General features: G+C 35.0%; 1 protein-coding gene across 5 annotated transcripts in view; it reads left to right on the top strand.

Annotated features, from left to right (window-relative positions):
- Nucleotides 1-15,200, top strand: part of Hipk (Homeodomain interacting protein kinase) — a 79,544-nt gene that overhangs the window by 53,841 nt on the left and 10,503 nt on the right. For 2 of the 5 annotated variants that reach the window (XM_083110686.1, XM_083110677.1), the window contains exons 17-20: nt 3,067-3,375; nt 6,760-6,947; nt 12,003-12,092; nt 14,875-15,022. In XM_083110686.1, coding sequence (XP_082966812.1) covers nt 3,067-3,375; nt 6,760-6,947; nt 12,003-12,092; nt 14,875-15,022 — 735 coding nt within the window. The remainder of the gene's footprint in view (nt 1-3,066; nt 3,376-6,759; nt 6,948-12,002; nt 12,093-14,874; nt 15,023-15,200) is intronic. The other 3 variants (XM_083110696.1, XM_083110703.1, XM_083110711.1) reach the window with 3 other exon arrangements.

The following is a 15,200-nucleotide window of genomic DNA, read 5'->3' as shown; positions in this document are numbered from 1 at the left end:
CATTGGACTGCTTGATTGGCTCTTGTGGCAAAATAACATGTTAAATAATTTATTTTAATAAGTAGACCTCTTTCTTGTCCTTCAAGAGATACACCCCTACACATGTACTCACCTGGAATTCCAGAAATTATGCATGAATTATTATTGGCTCTGGGAATTATGCATGCATTCTGTGAATTTTTCTCCGTAGACGTAAAAAATTGCTGCTTCTATTAATGTAAATCCCATTGATTACACTGGGGAACAAAAAAAAGATTTTATTTTGCGGCATAAAGTTTAATAACAGTTTCAGCACACAAAACAGCTGTGATTGCCAATTGTATGATTGGTTCAGTTGAATTGACTCCAGTTATAAAAATAAACACACCATGGAAAATGTAGGAGGTAAAATTACTCTACGCTTTTCTCGGTAATATCAAAATTTATAATGGGCTGAAATTCCCATAAGAAACTTATTTATTTATTTGTAAATTGTTGCTAGGCAACTTATGAAGCATTGCTAGGCAATATACCGGACACTCAACAAACCTTAAGGAAGAATACCAAAACATAAAAATGGTTTTAGAAAAAAATTGAATATGCTGAACTTAAGTGGCTTGTGTGTGTGGATTTGAAGATGGTGAATTTTTTACTAGGACAGCAAAGTGGGTACACAAAGTATCCCTGATTCCTATGTTTGTGGGATAGTCGTGCTAGAGAAAAGCATTGGAAGATAAAAGTTTGGCCCCCAAGGGAAACTATTACAGTGGGAAAAGCTAATATCATTCATGAACCGCTGATACATAGGGACAAGATCATCCTTCCGCCACTGCATATTAAACTTGGGTTGATAAAACAGTTTGTCAAGGCCTTAGATACAAGTGGTGATTGTTTCAAATATATATGCCACACTTTTCCAGGACTAAGGATTGAAAAATTGAAGGCAGGAATCTTTGACGGACGACCACAAATTCGTACACTTATAAATGATGCCAATTTTACAACTTACATGTCTTACATCGAATCTGAGGCCTGGCTGAGCTTTGTGTCCGTCGTCAAAAACTTTTTGGGGAATCACAGAGCAGAAAAGTACCCCGATATAGTTGGAAATATGTTGAAATTTTTTTAAAAATTGGGAGCAAATATGAGTGTGAAGATACATTTTCTACATAGCCACATTGACAGATTCCCTGAGAACGTTGGTGATTTTAGTGAAGAACGGGGAGAAACGTTCCATCAGGATATAAGGGTAATGGAAGAAAGGTACCAGGGACGGTGGGATCGCCACGTGATGGCCGACTACTGTTGGAGCTTACAGAGGGATTGTGCTAAAAAGCAATACAGCAGGAAATCGTATAGAAAACGTTTCACATAGTTTGTTACTTCATTGTGTACATATTTCCTTAATTATTTGGATCATAGGCCTATATACATTTATTTTTATAATAATGATTGTAATCACAAAAAGAAATAGGCTATTAAATTGTTGTTGGAAGTTCATTTATATGTATATCTTATGTTTCCGCCATTTTGGTTTAGTTGCATTTATTTCATAAATTAGAGCCAATTCAGGAAATATATTATTATATCATTATTCTGCAGCATGAAATTGCCCTAAATTAGCTCTCAAACACTGTGCCGCAATTTCACTGTTCCCCAGTGTTATAAATGCCCTGAAGCAAGTTTTTCAGTTTAGCTTTTATTTCTATTGAGGGAGGAAAGAAAGCTGCATGAAAAATAAAACAGAATTCAATCCATTCCTTTAGTTTGTTAGTGTCCTTTGCAAAACAATCTATTAGATAGATGGAAGATTATTGCCAGATAAGATATCTTGAAGTTGAAAAGGTAAATTTTTATTTTGAAATTCTTACAAATTAACAATTTTTCGTAGATTAGTATATCCCGTAACAATTGTGACTTGTGTTTGTAGAGATATTTCGAGCCTGAATGTGTGAAATGGTAAATGCAAACTATGAACCTTAAATTAAATATTTATAACACAAAGCAGTAAATGAACATAGAAAAGAAGTGGGGGTGTTGGATAAATGTTCGCAAAACCACCTCCCGTTTCTTCTGCAAGGATAGGAGGGAGTGAGAGAGGCATCACATGACGAGAGGTTTTCCATAGAACGAACAGGACCGACTATGCCTCCTGCCTCTCTCTCTTCCCCTCATATCCTCTCCCTTGCAACGCTTCATTCGAGAACTTTCCTTCACAAATACGGCTGGTGAACAAACCCAATCCTGCTTTTCTTATTGTTTTAATTCACTTCATAATCTTGTGAAAACCATATCCGAGCAAGTGTCGCTATTTTTTCTTTACAGAGTGTACTGCAACTGTTACTGCACATGGTCAGTACTTTTTTCAATACATCACATGGTTCAACTGATAAGCAACGCCAAAGCAGTCTTAAATGTCATACCACCGACAATGTGCATATGCCTAGAATGGCATGAAAGGACATGTGTGTACATTTATTACATACAGTGGAACCTTGATGTTACGTTTTTCAGCGGACCAACCAAATAAACTTAAAATGCAGGTAAATGTGAAATCGAGGAAAATTTTATAGCATTTTGCTCTATTGGTACCATGAATATTGAATGTATAATGTGGGGAAAATGTAAAATCAGGGTTCCACTGTGTATGTGCTAATTGTAGCCATGTTTATGTACATTTACGTAATGTATAATACAGTAACAACCATTCCAAAAATCACTTTCTACTTTTTTTCCCAAATTTTTCAGTTTCCAGGAAAAGTCATTACTGTAAGGGGGTGCTCTTCCCAGAGTCTTCCTATTTCACACTTATATTTTCTTCCACAATGCATTTTGATATATTTACAAACAAAAATGCTGAGAGGGAGTGCTGGTGGTAGGGAGAAACATCATCCATGACCCTTTCCGATTGCACGTTGAGAAATTGTTTTTTTAGATTTTTTAACTTCCCTGATGAACCTTGATGAAAACTAAAACAGTCTAAATGTTATGCAGAAACAATTGTTCATGAAGGTCATGATTTAATTAATAAAGTGACGTTGTTTCCTCGTTTATTGCATTGATGTTAATTTGTGAATGTTTCAACAGCAGCAGTTCGAACTATTCTGTGGGAGCTTCCCAGTCCCAGAAGAAGCGTCTGCTAGCCAAGGCCCAGTCTGAATGCATGTTGGGTGTGCCTAAACAAGAGCCTGGTGTATGTCAGAGCCACGAATTCCAAGAACCAACTGCAGCGTCTGTTCCCACAAGTGCAGTCTCGTCAAATTCTGGCAACCGTGACTACGCCTTGCATGCTTGTCATGGTTCCAGTCATGGGAAGGAAGCATACCATGCCCCGTCCTCATCCCCTTCCCACTCATGTGGGCATATCAATAGTTCTCAGGACCACATTGTATACAGGTAATTTTTTAGTAGAATTGGATGTCTTTCTGGTTCTAGCTTCAGTGTAAATGTTGCATTAGTTTGCTGCAGATGTTACAGGTTATTTTTGTTATAAAGTGCTTAATTAACAAATTGAAAAGTTTGATTCTTAAATACATTACATTTGCCACTTTATTAGTGAACATTTGGATTCTGAAATATGACAATAGACACTATAGTTTTACTACCCAATTTTAAACAAGTGTCTAAAATAGCATTTATTTTAATAATGACCGCAAAGTGTGGAGTAAGTGATGCCCAACTGGGGAGCTATTTCAGCTTTAGTTTTATGTGGATTAGCGTCCACTTCCCGTATAGATTTTACTTTCTGGTCAAGCGTGTAACTTTTCCTCTTTTCTGTTGTCCATGGCTGAACAGTATCAGTATGAATGCATTACATACAAATAAGGTTTAATTAACACATTTTTTAATTATATTTTGCCGGGGTCTAGAGTAAATTACGTATAAAACAGAATTACGCAGAACCAAGGAAGTCCAAAACTATCTTGAAAATAAAGATTACTGGGCTTGTTGCATGTGGCGTTCATCTGAATTGATTTAAATCAGGTTATTTTTTTTAAAAAAAAACATTGATTTAAATCACTTTTAAATAATTATAGAATAATGTACATCAAGATTTTGTAATATCAGAATCACTTTTATTGAAAGTACATTAATTTTGTAATCATTTAATGCTGTTTATAGGCTCTAAAGTAGGAAAATATAGGAAATAAGAAATAAAATATATGTACTGATGGTGTGAAGCTGATATGAAAGGAAATGTAAACAAACATTTCTCTTGATTTAAAGTTCCGTAATTTTTATAGGTAAAAATAGCGAACATTTTGTGTAGAAAAATATACAAAATACTAATCGTTAAACCATAAATAGTATCATTATCATTAAACTGTAAATAAACATGCCAGCTGATATTTTTCAAACTACCATTAAAAAAATTCCCATTTCAGCTACAAAGACTATAAAAATATTTAAGTTGATATTTTAAGTTACAATTGTAGAGTACATCCAGAATGTTTTATTTTCAGTGGAAGAAAAGTTGCTGAAATTATTATAGTTTCATTAACATGCTCAACAAACATTTCCTTAGTGGGGACAGTATCAGAAACAGGAAAATGTATATTTACGTACATTTTTTTTATTTGGTTTAATCAAACTTCAAATATTTTACAGGACCATTTACTAGAAAAGCCTTTGCTATAAAAAACATATATCTATATGTATGGTGCCAAAAACATTAAACCAATTTTAAGCATTTTTTTCAAAAAAATTAAAAATCTGATTGAAATAAAAAATCAACAAAAATGATTTTTTAATAAAAATCATAATTTTTATCCACCCTGCGTAGAACTGAGTTACGTATAAAGCAGTCTCAACTGTTTTATAGTAGTCATCTTTTGAATTGGCAGCTTGAAAAGGAAGGAATCAGTAATCGGTTCAATTGTATCCCAAGGTGCTGAATGCATCAAACAGATCAGAATCAAACACCGAATTGGAAGCCCATTTCTCCCTTGCATGCCTGTAAACATAATGGTTAGTAAAGTACCTTCAAGTATCTTCATGTACCTTCATTTTAACATGAAAACACAAGAAGAGGCAGAATTACGCTTGGCATTGTTGCTACAGGATAGCTGATATCAGTTATACAGCATACTATTTGCAACAGAGATTGCCACCTACACTAAGGAGAACAATTGACAGATAGAAATAGCTACCAAGATCAACTACCACTTCAAAAGGCAACCAGTATAGGTGTTACGAGTTTTATAACATCATGTTGGCTCAACTTTTCCAGTAAAATTTATAAATGCAACAACCAATATTAGATCATACATTTTGGGTCAAATTCCAGGGCAATACTAATATTCTGAGTAAGTGCTTGAAGGCCAAATTTTGAAACATGTTTTCTATTTACTTAAGTTATGATGTTACTTTTGAAGTTTTCTTGTGTATCTTTCTATGGTTAAAAATAAGGGATAATAGATGGTTTGAAATTAACCATTTTGAATGTAACTGTTAGTGTATTGTATATAGATATGTATGCAGCCTTATTTTCCATTTTGTTCCCATTTGCCTTCTTTCTTTCACTCCCTTTTTATGTGTATTCTCTAATTTTAATGATCTCTGATAGAGCATGTGCTTTCTTTTCATTTGGTAAATTTATATGCGCTAAATTAATAAAGTTTCACATTATAATTTTCTTGCATTGTGTGTTAAGTTCTTATGTAATTTATTTATATTGTGGCTTTAAAATAATAATTTACTGCTGATAATTTAGTGATTATTTTCTTGTTTACACGCTTCTTTGTATGATTTACTTAACTAGTAGGGATGTGACTGGTGGTGATTATCAAACAGTACTGAAATATAGGATTTTAGCAAAATTGGTAATGATTTCACTTGTCTGATTATATCTGTAAATTGTCTGTTATGCATTATTATCTGCAGAATGTCCATAACTTTTGTTGTAGTTGTTCAGATACAGTTATAAAACAGACAAAATCTATTCTTAAATTTGTACAGTGTGTCCTGGAAGTGCTTACTTGCTATGTGCCTCTGGTTGAATTGCTAAAGATGTACTTTTCTTAAATATTGTTTTGAATAAGCCTAAATATTACCCAGCGCTACGTACTGTGAACAGATCAATACATATATCAATTTAATGAACTTCTTTTGACATTCCTTGGTGCAATTTTCATGTCCAATGATTCAAAAATATTTAGTGTAAAATGTTGACACCACTTAACTAAGCAGAAACTTTTGAAACTTGCATCTTGAAAACCTGAGATTATACTTGAATATGATCTAGGTTCTAATAGTATCGACCCTGAACTAGCAAAGTGCAAGATGCCTTTCAGGAACAGTTTAATAAGGATCCATCTACCTCTGGAATCTCGTAAAACTACTCTTGTAGCCATTTCAATGTGAACACTAACACTAAAGTGAAGGGCATTCAAGGTCTTGCTGAGGCTCGGGCATGATCCTCCCCTTGCAATATTTCGAATAGAATCATGCTTGTAGAACTGTACCATGTGAAGTAATTTTAATTGCATTTCATAACTTTAAAATAATCATCTGTAGATATAATGTCTAAACATTGAAACTTCCTCGTCACACTGTATCTGAGTTACACTTCTTTCGGATTACAAAATTAATTAAAGAAAGGAAACTTGGGCAATCTTGAAATAATACGTTAAATTTTAGTAATCTTAGTAAGTGTTTAACATTAATCTTGTCGTTATTTGGGGGGGAAAAATATCAGTCCATCCTTCTTAGTTTGGTTTTCTTTATTTGCTTGTTTTTTGATGGTTTGTTAATTTAGAACCTGCCTCTGATTTAATATAGTGACAGAAGGCTTTCTTGGCCTAGGGAACAGATGGCTCCACCAGCAGCACATACCAGAGAATTGCTGGCTCCGCCCAGTGCTCATAGAGAGCAGCCACCATTGGCCCCACCGGCTCATAAAAGGGAAGTGATTACTAGGGAGCACCTGGTGCCACCTGCTCATCGAGACTACCATGTTCCTTCTTCAGGTTTGTGTTCTTATTATATTTCAATATTATTTATTGCTTGGTTAATGTATGGGTGGTCCAAAAGTAGGTTGTCTCCTTTCGTGACCTATTTATGGAGAAAATTAACAGAATTGACAAAGAATCGTGGCAGATCTCCAACATCGATTCAAAATTTCCAGCAGATCCTTGGCAATATTGATATCAATGCTAAATTGTTCAAGGTATTGATGTATCCAGAGTTCCAATGAAACACTTGTCCTATTTGTCTTTGAAATTGATCAGTGGTGGTTGATACAAGATGACAGTTAATTCCTTATCCAGACAACCAATTAAAAGACTAACAATGATGCTACCTTCGCACAGTCAAAATACTGTGACCATTAAACAACTCGCATTGTGCAGACCATACCTCGTATGAAACCATGAAGTCATATTTTTTAAAAAGTCAAGAACTAATTTTGCCTCCTGTTTTCCTGATAGTAACACATGCCTTGTAATCAAAGGCTCTCATATTTGATCAGCAGTGAAGGCACATTGCAGTGTGTTTTGGGTTCCATTTAAAACAAATTTTGACAAACAAACAACAATATGAAGAGTGAAATCCTGGAAGTTTGAAAATATTTGATGTGTGCATATGGTTTATTTTGTGACAAAAATATGGATGTACTTACTAATGATGTTTTGAACCAATTCTGGTATGCATGATTATTTTGCAGAAATGCATTACCATTTCCAGCATGGAAAAATTGTTTTGTGTAGATATTTTACACTGGTATAGAAACAATTTACATATTTATGAGAAGGAATAGATTTATGAGATTTGAAATCATTGGAAGAAATCGGAAGTTTCAGAAACACATTTGTTAAGTTTTTCCCATTGATGTGCTACATTTAAGATGAGGAGCACAGTTTTCTTCATGAAGTGTTGGAAGCCAAACGGGAAGGAATATCAGTGTGTCCTGGTTGAATGGGTGCTACAATACTGTAGGAACAAATTACTTATATAACTGCAAAACACATGAACAGAAAGAATAAAGTTTGAAGAGCTAGTGGTTATGGAAAATGCCAAAACATTTCTCTGTGTAGTGAAACTTGAAGCTGAAGATTTGTCACTTTCCTTCTCCATAAGAAATACATGGAATGTGTCAAAACTATATCTGCATGACCTCTGTGATGAAAATTTGGAAAGTTGAATTGTACCGTTTCTGGCTCTCATATGTGACACTATCAGCCATTATTCTTATATTGGAAATCAGCTTCCATCACATACCAAATGAGATGGACAAAGCATGGATGTACTTTGTCTTTATTTTGACATCACTTCCCATCCATCCATCTTAAGGGATAGAAAAATACATACAAAATAAACGTAAAAAATGTCCTTTACTTTCCTACCTTGATGTTGATATTGGAAGCCAGTGAAACTGAATTTTTAACTTGTTTCGTCTTATGTGTGAATAGTTATATTATGATAAGACTTCCCGGCCATGCATGCACCAAAAATTGTCCTTGTGAATGTATTAATAGGGTACATGTCTCTGTGTGTGTGCTTCATAAGTTTCATTGTCAATTAAGGTACTTTTCATGTAGTTAAATATGTGTGTGTGCTTAACAGTGTGAATGAATACTTCCAGTAACATCTCTAGAAATGTACAATAACTAGAGGCACATATTTTTGGTAAATAAAAAATCAAATTGCGGTACAAAAACAATCTATTTCGGGTTCAAAAGCAGTAAATAAAGCAAAATTTCGGTGTTATAGCAGTGAATAATCACATCAAAAGTGCTATATAAAATGACATTTTGGTTTTAAAATTGTGAATATAATCCTAAATTTGATTTAAAACTGCACTTATTACACAAAATAAACTTATCCCTTCTAATAGCACATTTATGTAGTTACCAGAGTATTAAGTTTATTCCTGTGTAAAGGGATCCATTTTTGCTTCTCAAATATTTACAGCAGAATTAATCAATTTTCCATAAATTGCATAACTCGCAGGATACTTCAGAAAGTGTCGCGTCTGTATATAAACGGTAAATTTCATGTTTAAGAGTTAATTTCGCATTTTGCAGTTCATTTCGCATTATTTCGTGACAAAACAGGGTAGAAAAATGCACCTCAGACCTTTCAGAAACATGAAAAATGAACATTACAGCATGTTATTTCATATTTCGTGTTTTCGTCAAAAACTAAATTTGCATGCCTCTAGCAATAACACATGCATGTATGTTTTGAGAATCTCTGATCCTGTTGTTTGAGTTTATATTCACTTGTGTGTTTGGCATGAATATTATATTAATTTCTCTTAACTCAACTTTCTCATATATTTATTTAGCACTTACCATTTTAGCAGCCATCCGAAAACCAGCACATTGCAAAGTTTCTGCCCATTATCTCATAGCTTCTGCATCTTAATTTTTATCTATCTTATAAAAACTTGTATTGTCTAGAAAAACCAGCAAGGCACAGCCACCAAGAATTCTGGCAACGTCTCCTGCAGTTAACGGTGTTCAGCTATTCGTCATTGTGTATGGCAACATTTATAGAAGCTACAAAATCTACTTCTTCGTTGGTTAAAGCTTATTAGATGCAAGAGTTTACTATTTTCCACCAGTTTTTATTGTTTGATCATTGAGTGTGTGCACTTGCTAAGCAGCACAAGCTGTAGATTGTACATGTTCTAGGTCCAAATAAGAAGCCAAAATTCTAAATTTTCACTTGTTTCCTACTTGTTCAAATCTCATGCATAACTGAGTCCTAAAGGCCTGCTTTAGACGAAAGCATTTTTCTTACTTGTGCCATGGCCACAATGCTACATTGTAAAGTGAAAAATCTTACGGCATATTGAGTGAGATGTAAACAATGTATTCTTCACATTTTTAAAAGCTGATAACTATTTAACCAAATGTTTCCTATAACATGATGTTAGGTACAAATCAATAGCACTTCTTAAATACATACTTTATAACGTATACAGTACACGTAAGGAAGAATATTTTTGTGGTTTCAATCGTAAACGCCTTTTACTAACCATAGATGGTGTAACTCTGTGTGCCTTTCATGCTGTATATATTATACATTGCAATGGCAAAAGCTAACCAGGATGTTACATTGTAAAGTACTATCTGCTATAAGATTTTTGAAAGCATTTACGTAGCATTTATGCTAGCAAAAATGTTAAAGGAAATGCTTTCGTCCAAAGCGGGCCTAATACTTTTGCTTTTCACACAAGCAATCCTGAATTGGATCCCTTGAGGAAAGACAACTGGGAGAAATTTGAAATAGCAGCTATTTGTACTGCCAGTCAACAGTGCCTATACTTACTTTTGTTAAGCTAAATGATTTTGCAGTGATGTGTTGTGCAGACAGGTTAACAATGCTTGAGTTGTTACAGTTCCTTTAACAGGGCTCTTTTGGAATAACTCTTAACACACATTTAAATTATAACAAAATATTAATATTGGATATACTGTTCATTATTCAGTTAACTGGGTGGAAAAATGGCATTGGAAAATCATTAGATAGATAATAACTTCTTAAGTAAAGCTGGAAAGTTGCTACTTAAAAGTGTTGTACGCTGCCAGTTTTTGGCATCAATTGGTCAACGTAACATGCTACGAAGCTAGAGGTCTCAGGTTCAAACACCAGGTTGTCACGATCATGTTTGTCCTACAATCTATTTTACAAGATCATCATTCTTCCTCAATGTTGCAATTTATCCAAGAAGTAAAAAGAGTGACATAATATAACTGAAATAGAAGAGAAGAAAACTTTATGCAGGATTTATTGTACTGAATTTAAATGGGTGAGCGATAGTAACCATCAATCAGGCTACTGTAGTTTTCAAAGAATCATCATTGACTGTATTTTCATATTTCTACATTATTTCAACAATGGACAATAAATTTTACCATCCTTTGTGTAGCTTTGTGAGGCAATTATGGGGAACTGACTGTTTCCTTCCTTCCACTTGTCCACCAAATCAATTTCTTTACACAGAGTAATCTTTTGAATTATTAGGTGCTGTAATGAGAATGTTCTTTATGGAAGTTCCACATAAAAATCTAAATGTATAGGTTTTCTGTGGAATAATGAGTCTGTAATCAAGATGATCTCCTCGTCCCAGCACTCATTTCATTTAAATTGCAAGGAAGTTTTTGTACACAGCTCAATCGGTCTAAGCAATGAATACCAACATGTTAAGAAACAATGCATTTACATAATGAAATAAAATTCCACAAAAGTTCAAACCCTGGAAGAAGAAAAAATCCTGTCCATGATTTTCCATGCTTCTTATCAACTAAGAAATTGTGCACAAAACTTACTACTTCAGGTTTTGATGCAAACTGGCCATATGGGAAACACTAATAATTACTTGTTTCAACTTCAAAACCCCTGATATCTCCACCTAGATTATATTTTTCATGATTACTTGAAACTAATGCATTAAAATTTATGGAATTGTTTATAATGTTTTGGACGTAAGAAGCAAGTGATATTTCTCCATTCTTTGAGCTGCTTCAATGTCTTGTGATCATAAGTATTATCCAGTTCTAAATAAGATAAATTGTGGTATAAATTTACCATGCTCCTTTTTATACATGTTGTCCTGACAAGAAATTATAATCAATAGTGTAGGCCTAAACAGCCTGTTCTCTCCGATGGCATAGTGGTAACATTGTCCCCTTCTAATCAAGGGGTCCCGGGTTCGATACCCGGTGGATGCACATGGCACTGGTTCGGATCCACTTTAAACTGTAGGTCAAGTCCCAATTAGCCTTTCTGTGAATATAATGGACTTAAACCAACAAATCACTAAACAGCCTTTGTATCACCAAAATTGAGAGGTGAAGAAAAATATATTCTGGTAAATAACATAAATATTTATTTGTAAAAGATGTAAATAAGATACAGCAGTTCCCAACCATAACAGTCCATGCTGAGGGGATGTTGATACACATCATACATACTTGGCTCTTTAACTGTTTGTTGTATGCTCTGTGTGTGTTTGTGTGTGATGTATTGGTGTTTATTTCATTCCCATTTAACACCACCATAATTTTACCCTCTAGTTGCAGCAGAAGTTGCTGTGGAGTACACAGATGTTCCACAGCAGAAAACACGAGGCCTTAGCGATCTACACTACTGGTCAGTTAAATTGAGTAAGTGGTGTTAATTTCTATCTTTCTGGAAATGTGTTAACACTTGGCGAGACCAGCAGTGTGCCTGCTGCCTGGGTAGGGAAAAGGTGTAGGTGTCTGCAAGTGGTGATGGTCAATGGGCTGTTGGCATACATGAAAGAAACCCCATCATGTTTGTGTACATTTGCATCATCCTGATGTGGCAATTTATTTTGTTTCTTGAACTGTATCAGGAGCCATTTTCTTCAGCCTGCAGATTTCATCCTCGCTCACGTTGCAAAGGTGACAGAGTGTGATAAAATGCTGCCTAAAAATTCTCTGTAAACACCCATAGGGTCATAATATTACAAGGTTAAACATAAGTATTAGTATTGTAAAGGAAAGGCAGGATTACATCCATGTATATAGCCAACATCATAACAACTGTGACAACGTTACAACATGTAACCTTGTAGTCCTAAGCAGATCAACCTCTATTCTTCGAAGTTGAGAGACAAATGCAGAACATGGTTTAGATAGATTAAAAGTAGGGCTGAACCAATACTTGTGAGGATTCCAACTGATACGGATGCTTGAAAATTGTAACAATTGCAAGTTCAAATGTTTAATATAAGTGGGTATGTCTTCCATTGCAATATAAACATCAATTTAGCAGAGTTTTACTTCGAAGTGTTTAAGAATTAACACAGAATATGAAAATAACTGTCCCACAATGTGCTCATGCTGTCTAAGGCATCAGGCTTTGGGGGCTGGCTACGGGATGCATGCAGGCTCAGGTCTCCTGAGGGAAGCGAAACAACTTTTCTCCTGAGAATTTCGGTCTGTGTATGGGACCAGTGGCCACCCACCATCGTCAGGAAATTGAGGAGCTACGAATGAGTAGCGTAACCTGGTCATGGAAACCTACGACGACGACGACGACTGGGGATTTGTTGTGAACTCACCCTGTAACTGGTTGGGCTGTAGCACCACAGGTTATTATTATTATGAAAATACCTGTTTTGCACACAGTGTTGGTGCAAAATAAGTGGAAACTTCCAATTTTTCACATAATTTTGAGGATAATTAGACTGAAAATGCCACTTAGCATTTTTTAGCCAAAATGCAGAAAAGTATCGGGAAATAAAATAGATAGCTGATAACTTTCTGATACATCGATATCGGCCCAGCTAGCTGATAACTTTCTGATACATCGATATCGGCCCAGCCCTAGTTAAATGATACAAAAACTTGACCCTCATTTACTTTAGTGGAATGGCTAGCCATTTCCTGCAGCTACCAAGGATCATACAAGATCATGTTCAGTGTTTGCTAAAAACCAACATTATCTTTCCTTGGTAGCTGGAGGAAACAGACTGGAAGTTACTATACATTTTAACCTATTTTAACCCTTTTTTCTCATCTTGCTCTTGTCTCCCATTGCTGAAAAGGTGCTGTGGTAGACTCGAAAATTAGGACCGACTAAGGTACATGTTGTAACTTCGTCTCAGTTGTTTTTATTACATTAATGTGCAATGGTAAAATGTAAGCATTTCATTTATAAACTAGTTTGATGGCAATTTTATCTTGGAAACTTTACTGAATCAGAAACAATGCTGTATTTTCTCCTAAATACCAGAGTAACCGACCATGTTGAGAAATTGACAAACTTGCACAACATTGTATATTCCTGGTTTGTGTCCTGGCCTGTTGCTTTCATCTAATTATCATTCATCCTCAATCAGACAATAGACAACCAGAGCAAATTATTATTATTATAATGTTTTTTTTCTCCACCTGAGAAATCACTTCAAACATTAAAAGTAGTTTTGTGTTTCTCCTAGAGAGATCAGAAACTCATTGCATCACCATAAGCTATCCTTTAAGGTTCTCGGTTCAAGTTCCATCCTTGTCATGGATGCCCCGTTGTGTCCGTTGCTTCATCGGGTTTATCTAATTATAGTCCGTAATCTTCAGGTGGGGACTCATATCCCACTTGAGACTAGGTCTAGTCCCGATTAACCTATGTGAGCATAAAGTCAACTTGAAACTACTTTGCCAAATTTTGCTGTGCTTGACAACAATTTCTAAGGCATCCGTCTCGGAAAGAAAGCTTTTGCAGTCCTATACGTACAAAACTGCCTTCTTGTTCATAATACATTCATTAAGGACCATCTTATTTCTGGATATGAGAGATGTGGTAGTAAATAGATATAAAGAACTGAAGTACTCATTCATCTGTGCAACTGTGTTTCGTTAGTGTTTTATTAATTACAGTGACACTGCTGCCATCTACATTGGAACTTCTACACTGCTTCAATAAGCTTGAATGAGAGTGGTGGCAGTGGCCACTGAAATTGGAACACTAACAGAAAACAGTTGCTTGGATAAATGAGTCAGCTCTTATATCTAAAGACAATCAGTTGAAAATAATTGAAATATGGAAATCAAAATAATTTTTTCTTCAAGATTTAACACCACTCCTAAAAAACCATATGTTTGTATGCAATAATGAGTTGGAAGGAATTGCTAAACCAAGCCATTGTTACAGTTGCTTCATTTTTGTGATTGTGTCAACCTGCCTACTAACAAAATTTGCTAATAATATCTGGTGGTGAAAGTGAGTGTGTATAATTGTTTCTGTCTCACTAGAATTAAGTGCACTCTCTGCTTGCTTTGTACTCCAGTGTTTTGCAATCATTTTTATGGTGTAATTTTTATTTTGCCTTGTTATTTTGTTTACACCCAAATGCCTGCATGAGGCTGTTTTGAAAATAAAGACAAATATACTGTAACAAAGTAGCGTTTCTCTTCTGTATTTTAGGGCATAAGGACTACATACAGCCTCCTGCAGCTCATTCAAATAGGGAAGTTCCCATCACAGGACGTGAACAGCATCTAATAGCAGGTCACTCCACTTCCAAAGTTTGGCCAAGTTCTGCTACGCATGCAACTTTGCACCAAACATACAGGTGAGAAGATAATAGGAATTATGCATTTTCTTATGTATTCTTTCCATGTACTTGCAACATGAATTTCACATAATATACCCTAATTGGATGCACAAGTTGCTTGTAAGTGATAAGAATTTAGTATATGGTATTTGTCTCAACTGAAGTCATTGTTTCACATTTTGTGTGTGTGTGTATG

Source organism: Lepisma saccharinum, chromosome 1 (genome assembly GCF_977018435.1).
Source record: "Lepisma saccharinum chromosome 1, izLepSacc3.1, whole genome shotgun sequence".
Classification (NCBI taxonomy): domain Eukaryota; kingdom Metazoa; phylum Arthropoda; class Insecta; order Zygentoma; family Lepismatidae; genus Lepisma; species Lepisma saccharinum.
This window is presented reverse-complemented; position numbering and strand designations above follow the sequence as displayed.